General features: G+C 36.3%; 1 protein-coding gene across 2 annotated transcripts in view; it reads right to left on the reverse strand.

Annotated features, from left to right (window-relative positions):
* The window catches only part of LOC114355219 (tyrosine-protein phosphatase Lar), a 139,692-nt gene that overhangs the window by 85,522 nt on the left and 28,113 nt on the right, over positions 1-26,057 (reverse strand). For both annotated transcript variants that reach the window (XM_028307928.1, XM_028307929.1), the window contains exon 3: positions 25,288-25,467. In XM_028307928.1, coding sequence (XP_028163729.1) covers positions 25,288-25,465 — 178 coding nt within the window. In that variant the 5' untranslated portion in view covers positions 25,466-25,467. The remainder of the gene's footprint in view (positions 1-25,287; positions 25,468-26,057) is intronic.

Here is a 26,057-nt window from a genome sequence, read left to right on the forward strand (position 1 = left end):
TTCCGGAAAAATATGGACTCGTTTGAGCTTGTGCCACAAGGGCTAAGCGGGATATGGCTGGCTCAATTCAAAAGCGGAGTTTTTGTAGGTTTTTACAATAGCACATTTTAATTAGTATTCTAGTTCTATGTAGAAATTTTAAAACAATATTTTGGTGTTGCGTATCAATAAATCTACTATCGATACCACTGTGATAGTAGTTTTAATATACGCACATTATTGTATTCCAACGACTACAAGCCTACATAAGCTTACAGAGGTACGCTGTATAATAAAAAGGTTGTAAGGAATTTATTGATGACTACATGCTGTGGAATCTCAACACTTTGACAATGGTGTCAAAGTGTTGTAATGTTGTCAAAGTAATCCAATTAAACATCAATAACTTTTTCTTTCCGAAAACTCAATGCTGAATACAATATGTAACAAAAACACCGTCCGATCCGAAAGGGTCATAAAGTAGCTTTAACAACATTACCAAAACAAGTATCAAAATTACGTAATTAATAAAAACAACTTTTTTATCGATTTTTAAAGTCAATAAGTTTAGCAATGATTTACCCTACAACGGGGAAATTTTCAAAAAGCGTTAACACTCTGTCGGCGCGCGGCTTTTTTTAAGACGCTGGGGGTCATGACCTTATGACGTCGCTACGCGTGCCGGCGCATCTCTACCCCTCCCGCGTACCCTCTACACTGCAGTTCGGATTGCCATGTAAGCTATTTTATTTTTGTAAATTTTGTATTTATTTTTCATGGGGTATTTTTTTTATAATATTTTATAAAAATTATTACACAAATGGAATCTTAACTCGATACCTGTTAACACCTTAATGGATCGGACGGTGTTTCCGTTACATATTGTATAACTGAAGCTAGTTGGACAATAACTCGCTACATCCCATACCTTAACCCACCCTTTGAGGCTTTGTTTCAAGTGGCCGCATTTATTCTCCCCGTGTCCGAGTCTCTTTAATTATGGATAATTTATATTCAGATTAAAGCGGCCACCAGGTGGCGCGCGTGTCGCGGATTTCAGCTCTATTACGGTCGTACGTGACTACAATATGCAACTATCAAGATTTATAACCTAGCTAGCTGATAGTATCGGCTCACTTAGAGTAGGCGCACACCGTTGATTTTTCGTCGGCCGATAGTTTAGTCGGGCAGTTGATCAGTATGGGCATGTATGGGAGTGCGCACACTACGCCGATTCGATTTGGCCGATTCTTCATACAATTTAAAATCGGCCAACTAAAAATCAACGGTGTGCGCCTACTCTTATGATTAGAATCCGTTGGGTGATTGAGAAATTCTCGCCTGTCGTTGAATCTGATAAGGGTTTCACAATAAGAAATGATGTGCGCAAAACGACATCACCAATTTCATGATTGCATATTTTCATTTTGTATAAGCACTCATTTAGTTTTTCAAATACATAATTATTTTATATCGAGAAATAAAAAATAGATTGTACACATTAATTCAATGAAAGTTTATAAAAATAATTATTTTATTCGTATATTACATACAAAATGATATTATTGAAAAGCTTTTGGCTCTCTTTTCCTGGAAAAAAGACTTATCAAAATACAAAAAATTTTACTGTTAGGTAATGTGAATTGCCGACTTTTTGCAACATCATATTAATTTAAAATATATGGTGTAATGGTAGGTATTAACCAATTAATCACTCTGCCAATAAGTTGGACTGCCAATTAGGTGCGTTAATATATTTCCTTTCAGTCCCGCGGTCCCGGACCGACTGTCCCCCGAATATCCCGCGGGATCCATGTGTCAATCCCGCACTGGTCCCGCAGTGGATAGGTAGAAGGTACTGGACTGTAACAGTACGTATAAGGGAGCTTTCAATTTAAACGTTTCGTGTTGTGCGTTAGCCGTGCGTTTGTCGTGCGGTCGCACACTAACTATTGGTAATTGTTAATTTTATTCCGACACCGTTGTCATACAATTTACCGTGTGTGGTCTTGCAAACGTCCGACACGAAAAGCCTAAATTGAAAGCGCCCTAAATCCTACTATCCTACTAATATTATAAATGCGAAAGTTTGTGTGGATGTCTGGATGTTTGTTACTCTTTCACGCAAAAACTACTACGGATTTTGATGAAATTTTACAGTATTATTGTTTATAACCCAGAATGCTATAATTTATGACGATCTTTGACAAACTAAATTTCACGCGGGTGAAGCCGCGGGCAAAAGCTAGTGATGCAGTAATCGCCAGCCATTGGTGATATTTCAATTTAGAAATCGCTTCACGAAGCGCAGTAACTACTAAGGGCTTGTTCCCACACACATGTTTCAATATTAACGTTCATACGAATATTCATTTTGCAGTGTCCCGCAAAAAAACGATCTGTTCGAATTTGTAATACGAGTTTCAAACACACAAATGTGTGTTCACGTGACAGTCTAGATCCTGCAATACTGGATCCCGCAAAACTGGATAGCCGTGGGACCGAGCCTTTACGATCCCGCAAAACTGGATAGCCGTGGAAACGAGCCTTTACGTTCCCGCAAAACTGGATAGCCGTAGGAACAAGCCTGCAACGAATGGAGACCTCCATAGAATACAAATATTTATAAATTAGTTAGGAATCTACTTGGTAAACGATAAAATGTTTGTTACGCATAACCTTAACAACAATACCAGCATAATAAAACATTTGTGAGCATACAGAAATGTTCTCAATTTTCAATACAACGAAACGAATTTACATATGAACGAAAACATGACTGCAATAGCTTTCTCGAAAATGGCTTTCAATTTTGCCTCCAACTTTCACTTAAATTGAATATAAAACGTGCATTTGAAAATGATGTTATTTAAGAACAAATGTTAGAAGCTATTGTTATATTTTATCGCATTCTAAATTTTTATCGCGGTCTCAGGTGCGATACGTATTGGTTACTTGTATTGTAAACGATATTTTTATTTATTAGTGTACTTAAATTTTATTAACCACAAGTTGAGAGAAAGGATGGATGTTTTTATCCTTTCACAACTAAACGTAGATAGAAAGTGGCATAGCTTACTTAAATGAAGAAAAAAGAAAAACATATTCGTATGAATATAATGATGAAATTATCATTTGAACCCCACAGTCATGGCATATTTATAAGGAAAAATATGATAAGAACTGTTCATGTACGAGTATATCCAAACTAGCGGCCGCCCGCGACTTCGTACGTGTGTATCCCATTTTACCCCCTTAGGGGTGGAGTTTCGGAAAAACCTTACTTAGCGGATGCCTACGTCATAACATCTACCTGCATGCCAAATTTCAGCCCGATCCGTCCAGTGGTTTGGGCTGTGCGTTGATAGACTACTATGTCAGTCAGTCAGCCTTTGAGTTAATATTTAGATATTTATAAAAGTACACACTGAATGTCATTCCCAAGATAAGCCGTATCAGCTGTGGTATCAGTCATAAACATGTAATAATGACTCAAATCGTGCCTGATTAGGTCATTTAGCAGTGTGAATGCATTCAAGATCCCTTTGTGCGTTAATTAACGTCGGCTAATTAGCCCGCGTGGTGTGTGGGGGTAGTCAAACAGCACTGCAAATGGCCGCGCCGCTTCTGAGCAAACAAGCAAGTAATACCATTACTATGTTTATAGTTGCCTTGTAACGAAACTCTTTGTAACAATTGAAATAGAATAATTAGTGAGTGACAAAAAAATTTGGCGCGAAACATGTAGTCGATATTTGCTAAGCTTTTATAAAAATCGTAATGATTTGGATACTATATAATTTAACTTATTTCATGTGGAACATACTCAAATTGATTTAAAACTAAAAAATGGGTAAGAATACCAACCATCGTTTTTAAGATTGGGGCCCAACGTGGGGCAGAATTTTTAAAATTTTTAAGTCAGTACTTTTTATCACATCACAAGGTTACTACATTGGTTTGTCAGATTTGACGAAAGCAAGAGCCCTTTGTGCGTTGATTAGCTTCACCAAATCAGCCTGTGACATGTATGGGTCTAGTCAAACTGCAGTGCAAATAGTCGCGCGGCTTCTGAGCAAACAATCAGGTTATGTACACACGACATCACATCAGGCTACCCATTTTTGTTGCAAACTCGCCCCTATTACAACTGCACAAGAACCCACAGTGGTTACGTTGACGTGCCATCATCTGTACTTGGGTGACATGTTTAGGGTTGCCTTATTATATGTTTCGAAGATTATGTAACAATTTAAATAAACGGTAGAATATTTTAGGCTGTTTGATTGACTATTCAGTTTCATGTATTCTACAAGTGTCTAAGTTTAAAAATGTGAGAATTTAAATAAAATGGTAAAATATTTTTTAGGCTGCTTGATTGACTTGTCAGTTTCATATGTCCAATAATGCTTCAACTTGAAGTTTGATAACATGTTTTATTTGCCCAAATTTTGGCGCTCAACGTGAGTTTTGCAGTTGACATTCATAGTAATTTCATTTTCATAAAACATTACATTATTCTCGTAAATGTGACTTGAATAAGTAGGTATATTGAAATCGTTATATATAATTCAAATAAACGTTATACTAAATTGATTGCAGTAATTCTTCCAAGAAAAATAATGGCAGGGTAAACATTTACCTGGAAAAACTAAATTGTGTTATTAGAAGCTGAAATAAGAAAAAGGTAACCTTGCGTACTTAAGGGTGACTATGACACTGTAAAAAGTAAGTCAAACAACTAATTATCCCAGTTAAATAAGCCCATCTAAACAGTACAAAGATCCAGCTTTATAATCCGTCCTTGTCTATTCCTAAATGTTGTGGTGAGGCACATTAATTTAAGTGATGTTCTCATTGTAACTGGCTTTTATTACTTTTGCCTCCCCAAGAGGCAGGCACAATTAACTCAAATGAAAATGTTACCTCTGGGCCGTTAGACAAGAGGCCCGAATCTGCGGCGAAACTGTCGTATACACATTCTGTTAAGTCGCAATCTGTATTTTCACTTTAAAGATCCCTCCTTTTGCTCATAAGCCGTTTGAAGTGTGATTGAAAAGCGGCAGCGGGTTATAAGATGATTAAATAAAATTAAAATATGCATTTTGAAGTAAAATGAGGTTTGTAGCTCAAATATGGAAAATTTCGTTCGTTCCTTTCAGTGAAATGCCATCCACTGCTAGACTAAAGCCCTAAAGATTTTCACAACGACCAACGCCAGATCTTCGGTCTTCCAAGTGGAAAGCCTGCCTACTCTACTTTATTAAATTGCATGAACAAGTCTGTTTATTTATTTTCCTGGGCATATTCTATGTATTATAAGTATTAGGTATGTGTATTTACAAAATTAAGTATTTTTGTTCGATTATATTGCCTGGTGTACAAGTTTTCTTAGTTTGGAACTAGATGCCGCAGTGTAAAACGTCCAAGGGTATTTTTATTTCTTATTTCTTTCTTTCGCGCTCGCACACTCACTGCGGCCGCCCGTCGCACAGTCGCAACATCAATTACGCGCGAGTGATAAGGATGGGTAGCTTGGGGTTATTGACCAAAATTCTACGTGCTCGCAGACCAGACTATATCTTTAAACAACCTTGCCTCGACGCTGCCGCTTTAGCAAAGCGCCAGCCCCCAACAATATTGCGAATCGCAATCTTCTTCTCTTTGAAATTGTTTGTGATTACAACAGTTTGCTTGGAGTGAGGTGTAATTTCGCTTCCTATCACTGCTGCGGGCTTAGCCGTCTACTTTGTTACGTTTTGTTGTTTCTTATTAAACCATTTCCATAGACAAACGTCGACGTTACTCGATTTAATTATCACAATCGTTATTCGTTACAACAAATGTTGTTGCCGCCGTTTCCAGTAAATCATTTGGTAGATTGCTTCTCAAAACATTGTTGGAATTAAATTTAGCTTAGTGGATCTATTCTATTCCACTCACTCACTAAATAAAAGGAATTTTGAACCTGTTTTTTACTATCGTTATTAAAGCTATTTTAGTCAGTAATTGTAATTGTTAAAGTTCTCATAACAGTATTATTGTAGGTATTGTCTTTTTTTATCCACAACGAGGAAGCTCTAGGTCTGTCTGTTGATTTTTTTCACGAGTCAATGAATAAAATTAATTACAAGGACTTTGTTGAACACGTAGTTCGTCAGTATCTTATTTGTATTCAGTAACTAGAGTTTGAATTAATTCCTATTTTTATTAAAGTAACTCTGCGAAAGTAACTCTGTCTGTCTGTCTCGCTTTCACGTCTAAACCATTGAACCGATTTTGATGAAATTTGGCATAGAGATAGTTCGAGTCCCGGGAAAGGACATTTTTATCCCGGTTTTTGAAACAAGGATGCGCATGATAAAGTTTTTCTGTAACAGTCAAAATTTCACGCGGGCGAAAAGCTAGTAATTTATAATCGAAAACCGTACAGGTACTATCGGGGACTCGGACGCCTTGACACCTTAAGGGCCTAAATTGTTTGCACACACACGCTCGATTAAGCTACGCCCCCATTCATTGATATTTCGGGTCTAAGCAGCGTCGGCGCACCACTGTAGATGTTTGCCCTAGCAAACCAAGCTCTATGTAAAGCGTTTAGGATTGAGTATTGCTTAGCTTACCCGCATCCGTAGCGCTTGTTTGGCAACGTCGCATTTTAGTAAATTTGAAACCCAATAAAGAATCGCTACAAAATATTATATGGGGCTTCGTGTAAAAATTGAACTAGCGATTGCCCGCTCGGGTCACAAAATTGCTATCGCACATTCCGAGGTAACTGTGCAATTTCCTGAGAAAAAAGTAGCTACGGTCAAAGTTAGGTGGTGCAACTCAGCCTAAAACTAAGAAAGATTGAAGAAATAGAAACATTTCGTTTTAAACATTAACCGTATGACAATAAAGTGCACAATGGTATTTCGTATTGCAACCTAAGCCCTGATTGTCTCTTATTGGTCGTAGTAAAAATATAGTAAAATGCGTAACCAATTAGAGACGGGGTGAGCACGTGACCGGAGCGATGCGCTTACGCTAAAATTTCTACAAAGTGGTCAGGCGGAAGAGTCCCCGATAGTACCTACTATCTATTGGGAATACCTACCTACGACAAACTGGCTCACCTTAACCCTTAAATCACGAATTTAGCCGTTACGTATAAACCGCCTAAACCCCAAATATGGATGGCAGACTCGCGGGTGGGACAAGTCTATAACGCTCTGCCATCCGCCGATATTAGTAAGCGTGATTTACAATAATAGGCGTTCCGATCCCCGAGTTAATCCTGATAGCACAGGGCAGCGAGAACAGACAGGACATTCTGAACAACTCAAGTAATAGGAGCATCGAAAAAAGTACTATGGGCCACACTTCCAGCTACGTCGTCTCGTTCTATCGCAAGAGAGAAAAAACGGCCATGGGTAGCTGGAACTGCTGCCCCACTGTACTTAGTAAAGTACTTAATCTGATCTTATAAGTATTATAAGACGCGGAAATCGAGTGAATAGATTTACTTGTACTGATTAACGTTTCTAATTTAACAATTAAAGTTTTATCTTCGAAGGATAGTAAGTTATCGCTGACGCTAAGCTACCTACTCTCACTGAAATTATATTTAAATTCAAATTATTTATTGCTATGTTTTCTAGTTCTTACGTTTTTATTTCACATTTCGTTGTATATTTTGATAAACGATGCATAAAACCATTGAAATGGGAACGTGTAATAATTAAAAATCACATTAATTTTCACACAAAACCACAACGAGTGCTATTGAATGGGCTGTACTTATTAAGCTATGCTAATAGGCTTGCGTAGTTATTGCAATAAAACCCACAGTTTCGGATCCTGTATTGAGTTATGACCGATTAAAATTTTAATCGTAACTAATTTTCGAATATTTTTGCATCGCGAGCTCGGCGTTGGAATTTACGGGTGATATGGAAATGCGCAACGGCCATGTTGGATTTTGGAACGCTTGAATTGAATGATATTTCATACGCCTAATAGAATAATTTGAGTCACCCGAGGCATTGTGCAGTCGGTAGTACATCAGATTATACAGGGTGTCCTAAAAAGAGCGTTCCAAACTTAAGATGATTAATGGATGATCTACAAAAATACTTTAGTAAATCACCATTTCAGAGATTTTTTTTCATGTTATTTAAACACCCCAATTTTGAGCCTATCTCTTGTTGCTGTGAGTATAAATGAGCAGAGTATTTTTTAAGACGAATAAGGAGAAGTAATTCTTTTCGTAAATGTATTTAATTGAAAAAAAATACAGTGTTGTAAATGTACGAATACAAAGCAAACAAACGACCGAGTGAAGTATTAATCTAGAGTTTGTTTTTAGCGGTTTGAACTAGATGTAACTGGTTTTAGTAGGTTTATTTACCGACAGCAGCTTTTTGATGAAAAACTCTTTGAAGTTCTTATTTAATAAAACCTACACATAATTTGCAAAATATCATCTTTTATCTTTGGAAGTATCTTAGAAGGCACTTGAAATAAAGCTGATTCCCGCCACTGATACATACAATTATAATAATATTGTTTCCTTAAAACAGCAGAAACTAAGCAATAATCCTAATAATAGAACAGAAATTGGCCATTACCAATATTATTGTTTATAGACAAAATGATAGCAAAACCCGTGAAAGTCATTCGGGTGAAATACATGAGTAATGAGGATCGCTCCGAGTGGTTCCCTCCGAGTGTTGCCAGCTTTTGTGTTTAAATCGGGACGATGATAGAATAAATTTAATCTAGCACGATGAAAACAACACAGCACTGGTGGGGTAAATAGATTATGAGACATGTAGAGTGTTGAGGCTCTTTAAGAGCAAAATAATTGACGATTTGAAGTACTATTTAATAGTCTCTATACAAATAAAGACATTTTGAATTTGATTTTAAAAAGTATTGTTATAGTATTGTTGTAAATTGCTACGAACTTTTGCGTCCAATTACGAAACAAGTTGCTTGTAAAAAAAATTAAGAGTTACCTAATAACTAGGGTTTCTGATTTCTCGACTTATTTTTTTTCTCGAGTTTCGGGAATTCTCGAGGCCAAAGTCTCGAGTTTTCTCGGGTCTCGAGTCTTTTTACTGAAACTGTTGAAATCGGTTGAAATGTAATAAAAACACGGGTTTTTATTAATGTTATAATGTGTATGGGTTATAATCAATAATACTGTAAAGTTTCAACAAAATTCGTTCAGTAGTTTTTGCGTGAAAGAGTAACAAACATCCAGACATCCACACAAACTTTCGCATTTATAATATTAGTAGGATAATTATAACTTAGTAATTAACTAAAGGAACAAAAGTCATAAAGTCGCGTGTACTTTAAGGATTAATAACCATAAATATCTGGAGCTCCAATTGAATCACTTGTTTTCCAAAGAACACAAGTCCAAATTAATTGAAAAATTACGATAATAAACCTACATTTACAAACAAAAAAACTTTCAAATAAATTTTTAAACTTAAAGATAACGACTTGAATAAACGTATTTACGAGTACCTAAACTAACAGATAGTTAACAAAAAAAAATCAGTCTTTAAATCAGTCAGTTATACAAACATAATGAAATATAGCATACTCGTAGGTGAACATTATTAGTTTCGGTTAAGATCATTACTTGCAAATCAAATTAGTTAAAAAAAGGAAAGACTAGGCCAGTCTAAACGCAACGTTAACCTATTAAATAATTAAAAACTTACTTTTGTCTAAGAAAATAGGCTTTCAAGAATATTAAAGCTTCAAAATCGAAACTCGAGAATTCTCGAGCTCCGGTAATTTTTTTCTCGTCTCGAATGAAGCCAAATTTCTCGAGTTTTCTCGAGTTCGAGAAAGCTCGAGCAGAAACCCTACTAATAACCGATAAAATAGGTATTTTCAAAGTACTTTCCTCTGTCGGTTACAGAGTTCAACCGGGACGTCCCCTGAAATCCGGGACGTTTCTAAACCTTACCTGGCAACACTACCGATCTAACTTCGGATTGTTTCCACGATATTTCGATGGTCTCGGTTTTTTCGTGTACCAATTGAAACATTTCAAAATCTCGTAAATACGTAATGAACGGAAATATTGCTTGCCTGATTCTGAATTGGGGCAAGGAAGATGATACGGAAATAATTGCTTGCATTTTTGGAAATAAGGTCGATTATTGCGATGGACAAAAGTGGGTTATCCTCAATTCCTCATAGATATTGTAAAGAATTTTTGAGGAGTGCTCGGTTAACAATACCATGACCTGGCATTTAAAATTTCTTTTTGCATGTTGGATTATAAGCTCTTAAGTTTGATAAAAGCTTTTAATCCCTGGTTTCTGAATTGAGGTATTTCGCTTGAGCGTGCTCATTTTCTAAAGTAGGTACTATTACGTGTCTATAATATAGTTTTGATTTTAAACCTAAATATCAATAGCAGTAAAGTGTAAGACGGCCTAATAAATACTCCTAATTTTGTTTTATTCATAATAAACTATATTATGTGTTATACATTATTTGACAATTAAATAGACAATTTACCTTTAGTTTGTACCTATATTTATTTTTGCTTTTAATTGATCTCGGATGTGTACAATATTTGCTCGTGGGTCCATTTCTACAACAATAAATCGTTTAACGTGCTCCATTCATCCCATGCCTCATTATTTAATGTGTTTGTATGGAAATAACAGACGAGAATACAGTATGCCTGTGAACTATCTACTCGTAGGTCTTTGGAACGTGCTGTGTGTATAGGTATAGGTGTACCAGAATCTCATGGCAAATAGGGAAAATAAACTTTGTTGAGAGCAATACTGGGGAAATTGGAATAAACGATCTTGATACTGTTTAATTTTTTACTTTTATGACTTTAATATTAATGAACATGAAGTACGAATATACATTTTAGGTAGGTATGTGTATGAAGAATGTTGTTATACATCGAGTTTTTAACATAGGAAAATGTCTTGAAAAATAAATAAATCGTATTATTACTTTAAGTAACTAATTTTATTATGCATCATACTTTTAACTTATCACTTCATTCAGAACTAGAAAACGATTCTAAGAACTCCACTTGCAATTTTCTTGTTCTTCAATAGATGATCAAGATAAAGAGATAAAATCTTTTTCAATTTTCTTTACACCGTCATAACATTTTGACCATTACTCTGCACCGATTTGTGAGATATACCTGAAAACCCCGATAAAGTAGCTATAAAGAATAATATAAAAAACATAATCCTCCTTGTGACGTAGTTGGGTAATAAACTAAATGTATCAAAACATTTCAGTCCAACTTACTGTCAACTCGACGACGAGCTTTAGAATCAAAGATGACTTTGAATTATGCCTTATTTTACAATTCACATTAAAAACAATATGACTTGCTTGAGCTTTTTCGACTTTTTTACAAAAATAACAAATAGTCAAGAAGAGATTACAAAATTTTTGCAGCGGCTGACAGATTTCATGATTTTCTTTGACAGGTGACAATTAAACCATAGACAATTGCCATATGAAAAACACACTTTTCCAATATTTTTGTTTGCCATGAGATTCTGGTAGACCTATAGGACTTGCTTGGCACACGACTTTATACAGAAAAGAAAACAGATTTTTCTGTGCAAATGGAACCTAAATTAGGGAAAATGCTACTTTATAAATGAATTATTTATTACTTTTGCATGGAGTGGCGTTACTATATGAATTTGTGTACGGTACGGTCTTTGCCTTTATTAATTTCGCTATATCCAACTGTTTTATATTTACGGGAGGTTTGTTCAAAGCAATGTTTGCATTTGTGAAGGGTTTCAGTGGGAACGGGAAACCTTTTGCATTCATTTGATATTTTTTCGGTTGCTCAATTTACGATAATAAGTTGAGTCAATCCTTTTCGGGCCAGTTGGCCGGTTGAGAAATTTTAATTTACAAAGGAAAACCTACAAAATCTGTGCAAATATTTTGATAAGTTCAGTATTGTTTTCAGCCTATTTGGTTAGTTCAAACATGTATCACTCAGGTGAGTAAGTACGAGCAATTAAAAAAAATGTTATGAATCATCAATCTTATAATAATCATGATATCGATTTTGCATTGCTGATGATGGAAAGTTCCTAAGATCTTAAGAAGTAAAGTTTATACTAACGAGTAGCTAAGTGTCTTTTTACTTGGAACATAAAAAAACAGACCTTTTTGGGAACCGATAGGTGGACCAACCTTTATTTTATATAATATTGTCTATGTTTTTATACTTATTTTTATTCTTTTTGATACCTTTTGTTTTTATGTTTTGATAGCTGTCTGGTAATTTATGCAAGAATAAACCTATATTAATTTAACCAAGGTATTTCGTTATTTTTGTCCGTCCGAGCGGCTGTCCACCACATACCTTTTATGCAAAAGGGTCTTCTTTGAGTTCAGAGACGCTCTTGTGATGCTCTAGCTCAGCGGTTCCCGAAATGTGGTCCGCGGAACCCTGGGGTTCCGTGGAAAGGCCGCAAGGGTTCCGTAAAAATATTATCCCACGTTTCATGACCGACGTTGTTCGCGCGCACAGACTTGTTTACGCACAAGGGAGGGGCAGGGCGTGCGGGCGGAGTAGTAGGTACGGGGGTTCCGCTAGGAAAAGTATAATCAATTAGGGTTCCTTGGCAAAAAAAAATCTACAGCGTAGAAATAGCTAAGCGTAGTTAGAGAGGGCATACTTTTATCTTCTCTACTTACACGTATACATAATATGTAATAAGCTGTTCACATAACATCGTACCTCCAACAAGCCCCGCGGCGAGAGGTAAACAACTTGTAAAGTATCGGGTGACGCTGCCCAAGTTTGTGGGGCTTCGCCCCGGGCTGATTTAGAGCCGTTGGCCCCAAGTCAGGTATAAGTATTGGCATATACTCGTATGTGAAGTTAAAATCGTTTTATGTACAGTCAGCGCCAAATAGTGACGACACCCAAAGTGGACAAAAGTTGACAGTACTTATTCCAATTGTAACAAAGATGTGCAGCGAACTTTTTGGCCGATTTTTGGACACGGTTGTTTTCCAGAGCCAAATATTTTTTCTCATTTATATCATAACTGAACTCTAATTTGAAATAATGATTGAAGATATTGTTAGGATTAAGAGTAGGCGCACACCGTTGATTTTTCGTCGGCCGATAGTTTAGTCGGGCAGTTGATCAGTATGGGCATGTATGGGAGTGCGCACACTACGCCGATTCGATTTGGCCGATTCTTCATACAAAATAGAATCGGGCCCAACTATCGGCCAACTAAAAATCAACGGTGTGCGCCTACTCTAAGACCACAAAGTGGGTAGGTAAACTATGGCTGTAGCAGTAAGTAAATGTTGATGAGAATCAGTCATTTTGTATTAGTGAGGGTCAGAGAGCATATTTTTTTCGAGTTATTCAGATATTTTTTAAGTCCCAAATTTTTTTTCATAACTTTTTGTAACTGTGAAAGTAAGTTTTGTAAGAAGTAAATGACTACTTTCTATGACAGACCGAAATCTACTCAAAACTGAAATTAATTACTTATTTAACAGCCATTGCCAAACTCTATGTGTCTAGGTAAATAGAGTCGATACAGTGAAGCAATCCATTAGCTCTATCAGACTGCATTGACGCAGATTACACTGTGCGGCTGTGGCATGCAGTTATCAGATCACCTGTATTGAACGGACGGCATGTGAAGCTACATTATGACGTTTATGTGTATAGCAAGTAAAAAGGGTGGTGGCCAAAATAGGAACTAACATTTTCAGTACTTGAATTAAGTTACTTCGACATTACGTTACTCCGACACTATTGAATATCGACATGACTTTACTTCGACACTACACTACTTAGACAAAGGCGAATATCCTTTGTCGGAGTAGTGTAGTGTCGAAGTAAAGTCATGTCGATATTCAGAAATGTCGGAGTAACGTAATGTCGAAGTAACGTTTGTCGGAGTTCAGTTTTTGAGCCCCTCATGTTATTATTTCTTCTCCAAGTACTAAGTAGTAGAAATTGGCGTTCGTTAATTTCTTTTCTTTTTAAATCTTGCCATTGTTATCAAATTCGCATTAAAAACTTTCGAAACCACGCTATGGTAACATTAATTTAGTTATTGACAAGTTTCAGAAACTAAATAAACATACGAGTAATGTCGTAGGAGAGGTTTAAGGAAAATGTGGCATGAAAGAGAATTTAATGTGTGTTAAAAGGTTTGCTTGGAATCTGGCATTTGCGAAGTCATAAGAGCTATTATGAAAGAAGGTTGTTACTGCCCAAATATTACNAAATCTGGAAATAACGGTAGCAAATTAATTACGTTTTAATTATAATCTAGATTGTTAATGTTGGTACCTAAAACAGAACTGCCTACATCTTTCTATGAAATCATGAAGTCTGAAATTCACCTTATGGATTTACAGCTGCGGCACAGATTACTAATAAGTTGCTTCTGTGGTTCGAGTCTCATTGGGTGCAAAAAAAAAGAACTATTCCTGAAGTTTTCCTAACTTGGCGGCGCACTGTGTCCAGGCGAAGAAAATCGGCAAGACCTGGAGCGAGATCAAACGCGAAGCTCAAGACCGAACGCGATGGAGGACCAAATATTACTATGTATTCATAAAACAGGATTTGTAAGGCCCGTGTTGATATGAAGATCAAAATTCTATGTAACCTCTTAGCTAACCTATGTTTGTGATTGGATGAATTTGGATCAATACAATAAAACTATTCTTGAGTATAGATTCACATGATACTCGTTTCATTACGAATCTCAACTCTGCATACACACAACCACAATATATCAAGTTCTCTGCTGATTACATCTTAGATTCCAATTGCCTTAGTTACTATCTTACTATTTACTAATAAAGCATATTAGAAACCAACATAATTGAACATATCCAACATAACTCTTGATAATTACTACAGCATCGGATATCGTACACTAAGGATGTAGCAATTTGTAACAGATTTGCTTCGTATCGGGTTACTGATAACATTAAGATAGAATTAACATAAATCTACGCAGTTCTGAGAAGTGATGGGGTGTATCATGACGCAATTACCAACTTGTGATACGTCACTTGATAGTTGGGATCATATTAAAGAGCGTTTAACCCTTATGGAGATTTGGATTCGAAGCCCAACAAAGGGGATTGATTTTTGAAACAGCAAAATATGCTGACAACTTTTCATAGTAAGATAATAAAATAAATAAGTGCAGAACATTATTTTATTACTATCTTTGCTTTGCTTTAGCCAAATGATGTCCACTGATTGTCAAAGGCCTCAAAGATTTCTACAACGCCGGGTCTTACTCTTCCCTCATCCAGGTGCTAATATTACTACATTTATTTCTTACTTAAGTTTATCAAAATTTAAAGTCATCAAACCGTATAGTAAAAACCTAACCAATTGCGTCAACTCTCAAAGTTTTGTACACGTTTCCCTTTGTAATATTTGAGCCCGAACCTATCACCGTAGTATTGGCAGGTCCTTACGCTGTACGCACCATTAGCATGCTCCGGATCGCCATTATAACTTGCCTCATAATCGGATTAGACGTCGTGGCGGATCGCACCCAATCAAAACTTGTATTGCACCTCCTTCGGACGCGGAGTATTTGAAATTGGCACGTTTATAATACGGGCACGTGATCAGGCGGGTTTCTTTTTGGATGTTGGTATTTGGATTGGGTCAGTTTGGTTATTTTTAGAATTTAAGAGACTTACGCCCGTATTCACAAACATTACTATTACTATGACGCACAGGGTGACACAGGAACCAATAACAGAGCTCTATTCAACGCTGTGCTTTCTATTTGCTGCTTCACATAAGCAAGCATCGTTTGTAAATACGGGCGTTAAAGATTAAAACAATACTGTCGTGGATGTAGTCAGTATAATTATTATCTGATTTCCTACTCTATCTTTTTTATATAGTTAGAAAGGAGCGGCATTCGTTCTTTCATTCATCCATTCATAGAGTGTGAAGTTGGATACGTTAACATGCTCACTAACATGATATCACAAAAGGGCCGGATCGTGAATTTATGGGGCCCTGGGCTGAAACTACTTGGGGGTCTATCTTAGTACTCAACTAATAGCCATGCCAAAAAACTGTTTCTATAATGATATATTATTCTTATACATACAGTGTGAGTCACGATAAAGTGCACATATGAAAATAGGTGAAACTAGACCTATTTATATCGTCAAAAAAGAGGTAAAATTTTTTTTGAGATTTTTTTTAAATTTTTTTCTGCCAATTACTTCTTGTAATGAAAACGTAATAACTTTTAAACTAAGAGGTATATCCTAATAAAATAAAAACAGTAATAATGCTAAATAACAGGCGATACTAAAAAATACATAAAATACCCAGAAAAAGCCAACAAATAATAAAAAATATACTTTTTGAAAAAAAAAATCTGCTTTTAATTTCATGTTTTTTTGGTTATTTGATAAAGGATAGTGCCAGGGTCTGGACCAAGTGCTGCCCAGAATCAACCCATAGTGCATTTTGTTCCTCAGGCTAATACTAATGTGTAAACCGAAGCGCACTGAAATCTATCCCTGGAGTTAAGAGAAAAAAAGAGTTTTGTTTTGAATTATTTACATACAAAATATCATCGATATACGTACTACGCATAAGATTTCGTGATTTTGGCATTAAATAACACTCGCTATGTTGAACTTAACCATACTGCATCCGTACACCTTACTTTAGTGCGACTTAGACATTCTTTATAAGCGATCTAACGCTGTTGCAATAGTTTGGTTACTTGACAGAAATCATTATTTCCAAAATGAAGCAAGAAGTTTTAGTTCTCTATCCTTGCGAAACATCAATTTATTGGTGTATTACAATCGATTATTGAAGTTATTATAAGCTAAAACTTCTTGCTCCATTTTGGAAATAATTAATTTCGATCAACTACCTGAAACAGCGCTTGATCGCTTATAAATAATGTCGAAGTCGTACTAAAGTAAGGTGTACGGATGCAGTATGGTTAAGTTCAACATAGCGAATGTTATTTAATGCCAAAATCGCGAAATCTTATGCGGAGTAGGTATACATCGATGATATTTTGTATGTAAATAATTCAAAACAAAACTCTTTTTTTCTCTTAACTCCAGGGATAGATTTCAGTGCGCTCCGGTTTACAAATTAGTATTGGCCTGAGGAACAAAATGCACTATAGTTTCATTCTGGGCAGCACTTGGTCCAACTTCCATACATGGATTGGCACTGTCCTTTCTCCAAAAAATGCCCCCATAACAGGTGGTTTTTATTACTTTGTATTATTTTCTATCGTATTAATTTTGTAAAACCAAAAATCGGAAGTCTCTATCCCTATCACAATATTTGCTATGATCGTTTGAACAAAGGCCTGCCACCACATTATTCTCCGCTACAGGTAGAGACAATTTTAATTTAAACTAAAATGCTTATTTTCCTTCGAAATCTTTTGTTTTTATTTGAAATGTAACTTGTTTTTATCAAAATTACAAATCTAGAGCCACTTTCAGTTTCGTTGTTAACGAAGCGTTGAATGGCGCGCCCGGAGAGGCTTAGTTCAAACGATCATTGCAAACGTTGTGATAGAGATAGAGACATGTGATTTTTAGTTTTACAAAGGTAATACGATAAAGAATAACACAAAGTAATAAAAACAACCTGTTATGGAGGCATTATTTGGAGAAATTTATCAAATAACAAAAAAAACACGAATTAAAATGCAGATTTTTCTTAAAATGTATCATTTTTTTTATTATTTGTTGCCATTTTCTAAGTATTTTATGTATTTTTTAAGTATTGTCTGTTATTTAGCATTATTACTGTTTTTATTTTATCAGGTTATACCTCTTAGTTTAAAAGTTATTACGTTTTCTTTACAAGAAGTAAATGGAAGAAAAAAAAAATAAAAAAATATCTCAAAAAGGACTCATCCATTTTGGTCCAAAATCAAAAGTGCCGGCCGCAATTTATTTTTGGTCTAAAATATATGAAACATTTTTAATCAATATTTTCTTATGACGTTGTCAACGTTGTAAACCGACTTTACAGACAACTTTTTTTTTTTTTTTTTTTTTCAAATTATGGCCTACTTTTTAGCGGGATCTGGGGGCCCCTTGTAACCCCGGGGCCCTGGGCTGCAGCCCAATCAGCCCATAGGTAGATCCGGCCCTGTATCACAAAACCATAGAATTATCGCTAGCTAGTAAAGTATACGGTAATTTATCTTATGGTGTGATTTTAATGCAAACTTCATCGTTCCACGTTTAAACTCTATCTATCGACTGTAGTATACGAAACCAAATTTTCGATGGCAATTCATGGTAGACGTACTGTTTTTGTATAGATTTTTTTGAAAATATAAATAGAATTCTATAACTTTAACATTGCAGTTGAGGAACATGGCAACGTTACTTTGTATAAGAATCAAATGATGATGAAAATAATTTTAGTCCAAAATATTTATTAGGTTAGTTGGCATAATTTCTATAGCACAGTATTGTAAGTACAATATGACAAATCAATTATTATAAAGCGACATACACCACCAATTTTATAGCTATACATACTGAATATAAAGCTATACCAATCGCCTATTACACACTTAATTAACTCCCATTACTTCCCCACAAAATGAGACGGTTAATTAATTATACTAATTTAATATTAACTAGCGGCCGCCCGCGACTTCGTACGCGTGGATCCCGTTTTACCCCCTTCATCTATCTTACGCGGTTTAGATTTTTTCATACAAATGTTTTTCGCGCTAACTCCCGTTCCCGTGGGAATTTTGCAATATCCTGTTGTAACTAAGCTTTACGTTCACTAAGGTACCTGCATGCCAAATTTCAAGCTTCTAACTCAAGCGGTTTTTAGATTTTTCATACAAAAGGATTTTCCCGCTAATTCCCGTTCCCGTGGGAATTCCTAAGTATCCTATAACCTGCCCAGGAGTATGAAGAATAATTGTACCAAGTTTCGTTAAAATCCGTCAAGTAGTTTTTGTTTCTATAAGGAACATACAGACAGACAGACAGACAGACAGACAGACAGACGGACAGACAGACAGACAGACAGACAAAAATTTTACTGATTGCATTTTTGGCATCAGTATCGATCACTAATCACCTCCTGATAGTTATTTTGAAAATATATTTCATGTACAGAATTGACCTCTCTACAGATTTATTATAAGTATAGATTAGTGAAGAAACACACAGAGTTGACGTCCCCAGTAAATAAATTAAGTCATGTACCTACCTACCTATACATAATATCGTTCCTGGTATTAATATAATAATATTAATATCCCACATAGTATTAGATGTTTTATGATATTTATGTAAACTAAACCTAGCATTTGATTAAACAATTTTGATGTTAAATCATACTTTACACTTGTACCTACTATCGAAATAGTGAAATAAAAAAAAATTAATGGAGAACTCTGGGAAAAATATGATTTATATTCTCGTTTTGATATGATGTTAATTTACTTGCGTTTCTGTGATAGTTTATTTAGTTTAATTTCATTTTAATTTCGATGCGATATTTCTGTGATGGTTTCAAAATACTTCTACGAACTATTCAGCTTAATTCTAGAANTTTTCATATTACCACGATCCTGTATTTCGTAGAACCACATCGAGGGTAAATGAAAATTTACAATGTTATACAGAGGCCTGGCGAGAGAAAATTCAACAACCTAACATGTGGTAGATTTTAATGCTGTAGGTACAGTCAGCATTGCAAATATCATATTACATATCATATTGACATATTTCGTCACAATCTGTGTGCCTACCATGAGTTTACGTTAGGTGTGCTCGCTAGCGACTGCGTAAAAAAATGACATTTAAATGTATGACATATTGTGCAGCGCCCCTAGCGGCTACTTTCAAGAAATAAAATCTTCATAGAATTTTTTGACGTATTCGCTAGCGAGCTCACCTAACGTAAACTCATGGTAGGCACACTGGTATGTTTCATACGTTGAAATTCGTCATAAAAGTGAACTAGGCGTCAATTGAGTGTGACGAATTTACACATTCACGCTTTTGTCTGTGACTCAACTCGAGTTTACGGCAAACTGACAATAACCCGATATACCATGATTTATCATCATCATCCCTTTTTTTTGAAGGGACGCGCGCTGCTAGCTTGAAGAGCTTTTCCAGCTTCACCGGGCAGAGTGGCGAGTACAGAAGGTACTCTAGCCGGTTAGCGATCGTCGGTGTGCGTGCCGACGAGGCCGAGTGTGGGCTTCGCGAACATTTCCGCGTCACCATAAGACGTCCATCACTGAACATAGACCTCCCCCAACGATTTCCCCCTCTGGATGCAGGTAGCGGCCTGCATCCAGCGCCTTCAACCTTGTGGGTGGATGTCGCATGTTGAGCTTTCTGGTACGAGGCATTTACTCCAGAAAATTGCTGCCCCATCGGTCGTCAGTTCTGTGTACTAAACTGCTAAATCTCTACACATTTTCGATGCCAACCGTAACACCATCTCGCAAACTCTCAAAATAATTTAAAACGACTACGCCAACTTCATTATTTGCAAGTAATTATGACAGGCATCCATCATTGTAGCAATAATTCCGTTTTAATCATGAATGCTTCCCTCAGGACTGGAATTAATCGGCTGTTACTTACTTCATTTAATTAACTTTGAAAGTCGAGTGTTTGAGGGATTATCAGGACGCTGAATGTAAATGATGGGAAATGAATCTAATTATGAGTATTGGTTAAGTTATTTATTCAACTTATTAGCTAATTATTGCTCGTTTCTTATTAGAGAACCGAATAATACTAATATGCCTCAGCTGTAGTCATTCTGCACACAAACTGCTAAATATACAATTCTATGAAAATATAAACTATTGTCGCTCTATCAAGAAATAAATAAATATTTAAATAAAAAAATTAATAATGAAAAAAGATCGTTATTGTTTTGGTGTTTTTCTTTTCTATTCGGTAAATTAAAAAAAGAAACCAATTAAAAGTAATATTTCAGTTCAGTCGTCTAGAGTGTTGGAGAAACCCTATTAGACTATAAATTATTGAAATTCAATCAAATTCTACTCTTGAATTCATGAGTTTGATTCAAGTTTTGAGTGTTGTTTAATGAATATAAGCCTTAGTAATTTAGGAATAAGACCCCAATGTCTTTCTAATTAAGGTTGAGTTTCAGGCAATGGGTAAGTGAACTGGAAAATTTAAAAACAATATTCATGTAAAAACGTTCACTTAAACCTTTATCAGTGTATGAGTTATATTCGTTTAAAGAAGATTTATTGGTTGTTCGAATGTGGATTAATGGCGTAGAAACAACATTATTAATGGCTCTCCAAATATTAATTTAATTATTATACTGAAACAATATGCGGGCATAAATTGGACCCTAATGTTATCGTAATAAATCTGGAAATAACGGTAGCAAATTAATTACGTTTTAATTATAATCTAGACTGGTAATGCTGGTACCTAAAACAGAACTGGCTACGTCTTTCTATGAAATCATATAGTCTGAAATTCACCTTATGGATTTACAGCTGCGGCACAGATTACTAATAAGTTGCTGATGTGGTTCGAGTCTCATTGGGTGCAAAAAAGATGAACTATTCTTAATATTTTCCTAAATTGGCGGAGCACTGTAGCAGACGAGGCGAAGAAAATCGGCAAGACCTGGAGCGAGATCAAACGCGAAGCTCAAGACCGAACGCGATGGAGGACTGTTGTGGACGCCCTCTGCCCCATTTAGGGGACATATGCCCGTTTTCACCATCAATCCCTAATTTTTAAGTGAACCCTATGGTAACAATTAACAGGAATTTTGTGGTCATAGGGGTCACTTAAAAATTAGGAATTGATGGTGAAAACGGGCAATAGGACCTTAAGTCAAGAAAGGCATTCCTGCCTGACGTTTTAGCCTGTATTAATGATATTATGACGTCAGACTATATGTATGTGCTTGGTGCAAAATCATGCGTATTAGAACTGCTTAAGGTGTTCCAGTGTGTAATATTGTGCCGTTGTCTGTAGATTTTCAGATTATTGTAAGGAACTCTATTTATTGGTAAATCACTATAATAATAATAATATACAACAAGTACCTACTTCAATTTTACTTAGAACTGAGTTTATCTACACATACATTTTGGGGATTCCTTATATCTCAAGACTTGCCGTTATATTGTAAGCCAGCAAAATAAATATTTATTCCCGAACCATTTAAGTAATGTTGACTCAAATAATATTTGATAATTTACCGAGATTGCTTTTTAACATTTATTGGTGTATTTTCCGGGTTTTGGCACAAGCTCAAAACGTTCCCTTCGGCTGTTTATTCCAGCTACAATGGCTCTATCGCACGCCGAAAACACACTTTAATTTTAACTGAGAAGAACCGATAAACGAAGTTTATTTACAAATATTTTGAAGCTCGACCATTTATGCGCTATCTGAACTTTAGTGGTAAAACGGGAGAATTTTGTCTTTATTTTCATTTGTTTAAGCACGACTATACCTATGTCACTAAGGCTGGGTTGCAGCATCTTACTTTAACTTTGACAGATGTCAAAATTCTGTTAAACACCATTACAACAGAAAAGTATTTATGTATGTTTATATCCGTTATTTAGTACTATGGGTGTACAAGCTTTGCTTGGTTTGGGACTAGGAGCGTGGTGTAAAATGTCCAAGGATATTTATTATTTATTATTATAATTTATACAAAAAAATCCTGTTTTAGTTACGGTTAAAGTAAAATGGTGCAGCTCATCCTAATACTTCATAGCGACGATGACAAAGCAGGGTTGTTGTTATGTCAACATGGATATTCAGTTCGTCGAACTCTATCACGTTCTCTAAACATAGCGTGGGAAGATAAAAACAAAATTTGTATATGAAATATTTCCAAACACACTTTTCCTTGCCTATTTTCAGTTTATTGTTGCCGCTGGATACAATCTTCCCTACTCTCCTACATAAAGTCAGCGACATTTTACGTTTGTTAATTTGTCAGCAAACATTAAACGTCTTGACACAAAGAGAAGAATCCCTAAACAATTATCTAATTAATTAAATTCTCTACCACCACATTCCTGGCCCTAAATTTAACGGCGACAGACATCTTAAAATACACAACGAATGGGCCCAAACTCAGAGACTTCATGTCACGAGACGATGAACTTAACCTCTTAAATTACGCTCAAATTCAGCGGGACACGGAACATGGAACACGGGACACGGAACAACACGGTCCCCGCAAACGTAAGCGAAGGAGTTAAATGTGTCTCGCTTGAAATATGACATAATTATCGCGATTTAGTCGTCAATTACAAGCCGCGTGTCGACGAATCTGGAACTTAAGCCATCGGGGATATAATTCCTCTCATTTGCAATTTACAAGTTAATTTTGCTGAGGCATTTAAGTTGTTATTTATGGTTATTTGTTAGAGGCTGTTTCGGTCTCTATACAATGATACAATGTTCATTCTAATAGTAATGCTGCTAGAGAAAGATATTGTTACAAATGATTTTGTATCAAGTTAAATGGAAATATTAAAAGCATTTACCTGCCTGGATCTACCTTATGGCTACATAAAATTGAATTTGATTTATCATTGATCAATATTCACAATAATAGGTTTAATTCGAGGCACTGGGCAGCAATTGGTTTTATCGATCGCATTAGGTAAAAAAGTAAATAAAATCTTGTAATATATGAATGTTATGTACTTTGTAGACGGTAGTCTACAACATTTACGAGTCTTACAGCACTTCAGCTTCCGCTCGCTTGCAATCGACAAAATGAGTTGCAGACAACCGTAACTTAGCGAGCAATTACTCAGCACACTGTCTATTAGTATACCGAAGTCATTGCACCACACCCTTACTTCACACAAACGATAAAACCCTGCGTAATACCTAACTGTTACCTCGTAACGGCAATAAAAGGAACTTCTGTGGTCTTGGCTCCCCGTAATTCTTCGCACCCCATTCGGAAGGCAATATAAAGTAATGATGGCAAGTATAAGGCTGCGTTTCCACCAGATATGAGCGAGGGAAGTGTCGTGCGAGGATGTCTAGCTGTGCTGTAAAATGTGTGGGGAAGCTGTGCGAGGAAAATGTATCGTACGAGGAAGTGTAGGGGAGCTGTGAAAATGCGCATCAACCTGTGGTGTGAGGATGCGTTGCGTTCTGCTTCCAACAAAATCCGTCTTTGGACTGGCTGGTACATTATGCGCAAACCTCGCAAATTCAAATTCTTTATTTTCAATAAATAGGGTTTACAAAAAGGTGTTATAAAGAGATAAATGTTTCTCAACACACATTCCTCGCACACATCTCTTTCTTGTTTAGTATGCGCAAAAATCTAGCTCCGCTGAGCCGTTTCCACCAGAGTTGTACTGACCTCGCATCGGTAAATGAAGCGATTCTATTTGGTTCTTTACAAACACATCCCTCGCTACGCATCCTCGCACATCTCTGGTGGAAACGCAGCCTTAACGTCTTTGCCATGGCCGGCGGCTTGAGCGCGGCCGTAAACTAGACTAGCGCGGACACACTGATCCTCCTGGAACTCGAGGACACCGGCCTTTCAATAAATAAGCATTAAGTCTTGATAAAGACCCCTGAATTGCGACCGAAATTAAACAGGAGGAAATAACTTCCAAGTCACGGCTTCCGTGGTAAATTTGCCTGAATTCTGAGACTTAGGTACACGGCGTGATAATTTGGTTTGATATTTTCGCTACCTAGTTTTAGTCGAATTTACGGATATCAAGTGTAAACTATACATTGATCCAATATGTTTATGTTAACGTTACAACAATTCAGTTACTCGATCACCACAGTTCAGAGTAATTGCCTACTTGATTAATAAACGGTAATAGTCAATTTAATTACCAGGCTATCGTATTGACCTACATAATATTGTACCTAAAACTATAGAGTCCAATCATCACAGTATGAAGCCTGGTATCAGAATTTGAGCAGACATAGGCATCCGACATGGCTAAATACACAGACGACGTCACGAGCCACCAGTATGTTTGTGACCATGGTTGTAGCAACACAGCCGAAAAGTCAAGCTGTATCAAAAATATGCGTAATTGAGGTCATATACGCATCAAGTGTTAAACCATATTAAAATGTATGAACTGGAACTGTGACTTTGTTAGTGTACCTAATAAATCAATAATGAGAGATGTGTCTCTATTTTAATCACAAACTTGGTGAGCAATATCTCATATCAATTAGCCCAGAAAAATTTGAGTAATCACTTACCTTCGAAGACGGTGAGCGTAGCGACGGCCGTGACGGCGTCTCCCACGCCGTTCTCGGCGACGCACTCGTACGTAGCGTCGTCGCGTTGCGCCCGCACTGGCTCGATGCGAAGCACCGCTCCGTTGGCGCGCGGGCCCGCGGCGCTGTCCATGCCGAACACTTGGTACCGGGACTGCATGCCTAGAAGGAATATAGAAATTAGTATCATCATACGCGGAATTTTATTACGAGTATCAGTGTGCTAACCATGACTTTACGTTAGGTGTGCTCGCTAGTTGAAAGTAGCCGCTAGGGGCGCTGCATATGTCATACATTTACTACCTAGACTAAAATAAGTTGCAATCTTACTTTAACTTTGAAAAACGTTAAAAATCTGTCAAACTCCATACAAAAAGCACCGGTTATCGTTATAGTTACGGTGAAAGTTATGTGGTGCAACTCAGCCTTAATGTCATTTTTTTACGCAGCCACCTAACGTAAACTCATGGTTAGCACACAGAACTTGAGATTTTTGAAATGAAAACTGTGGTTTAAATGCTCGACAGTTTTTTGTGTTTTTGGAAGGCACATAAATTTATAATTTTGTCAAAGGTTACAGTTCAGTTGTTCTACATAGTATAATGGAGTAATTACTAGAATCTCTTCGACCGGCGCATTGTCCACATCCTTAATTGGAAATTGGATATTGCTACGCAAAAATGACGTAGATCCATAATAATAATCATCATCATCGTCGTCATTTCAGCCATAGGACGTCCACTGCTAAACAT

The sequence above is a fragment of the Ostrinia furnacalis genome, unplaced genomic scaffold, assembly GCF_004193835.3.
Source record: "Ostrinia furnacalis isolate ACB-3 unplaced genomic scaffold, ASM419383v2 OfSCF2377, whole genome shotgun sequence".
Taxonomy (NCBI): Eukaryota; Metazoa; Arthropoda; class Insecta; order Lepidoptera; family Crambidae; genus Ostrinia; species Ostrinia furnacalis.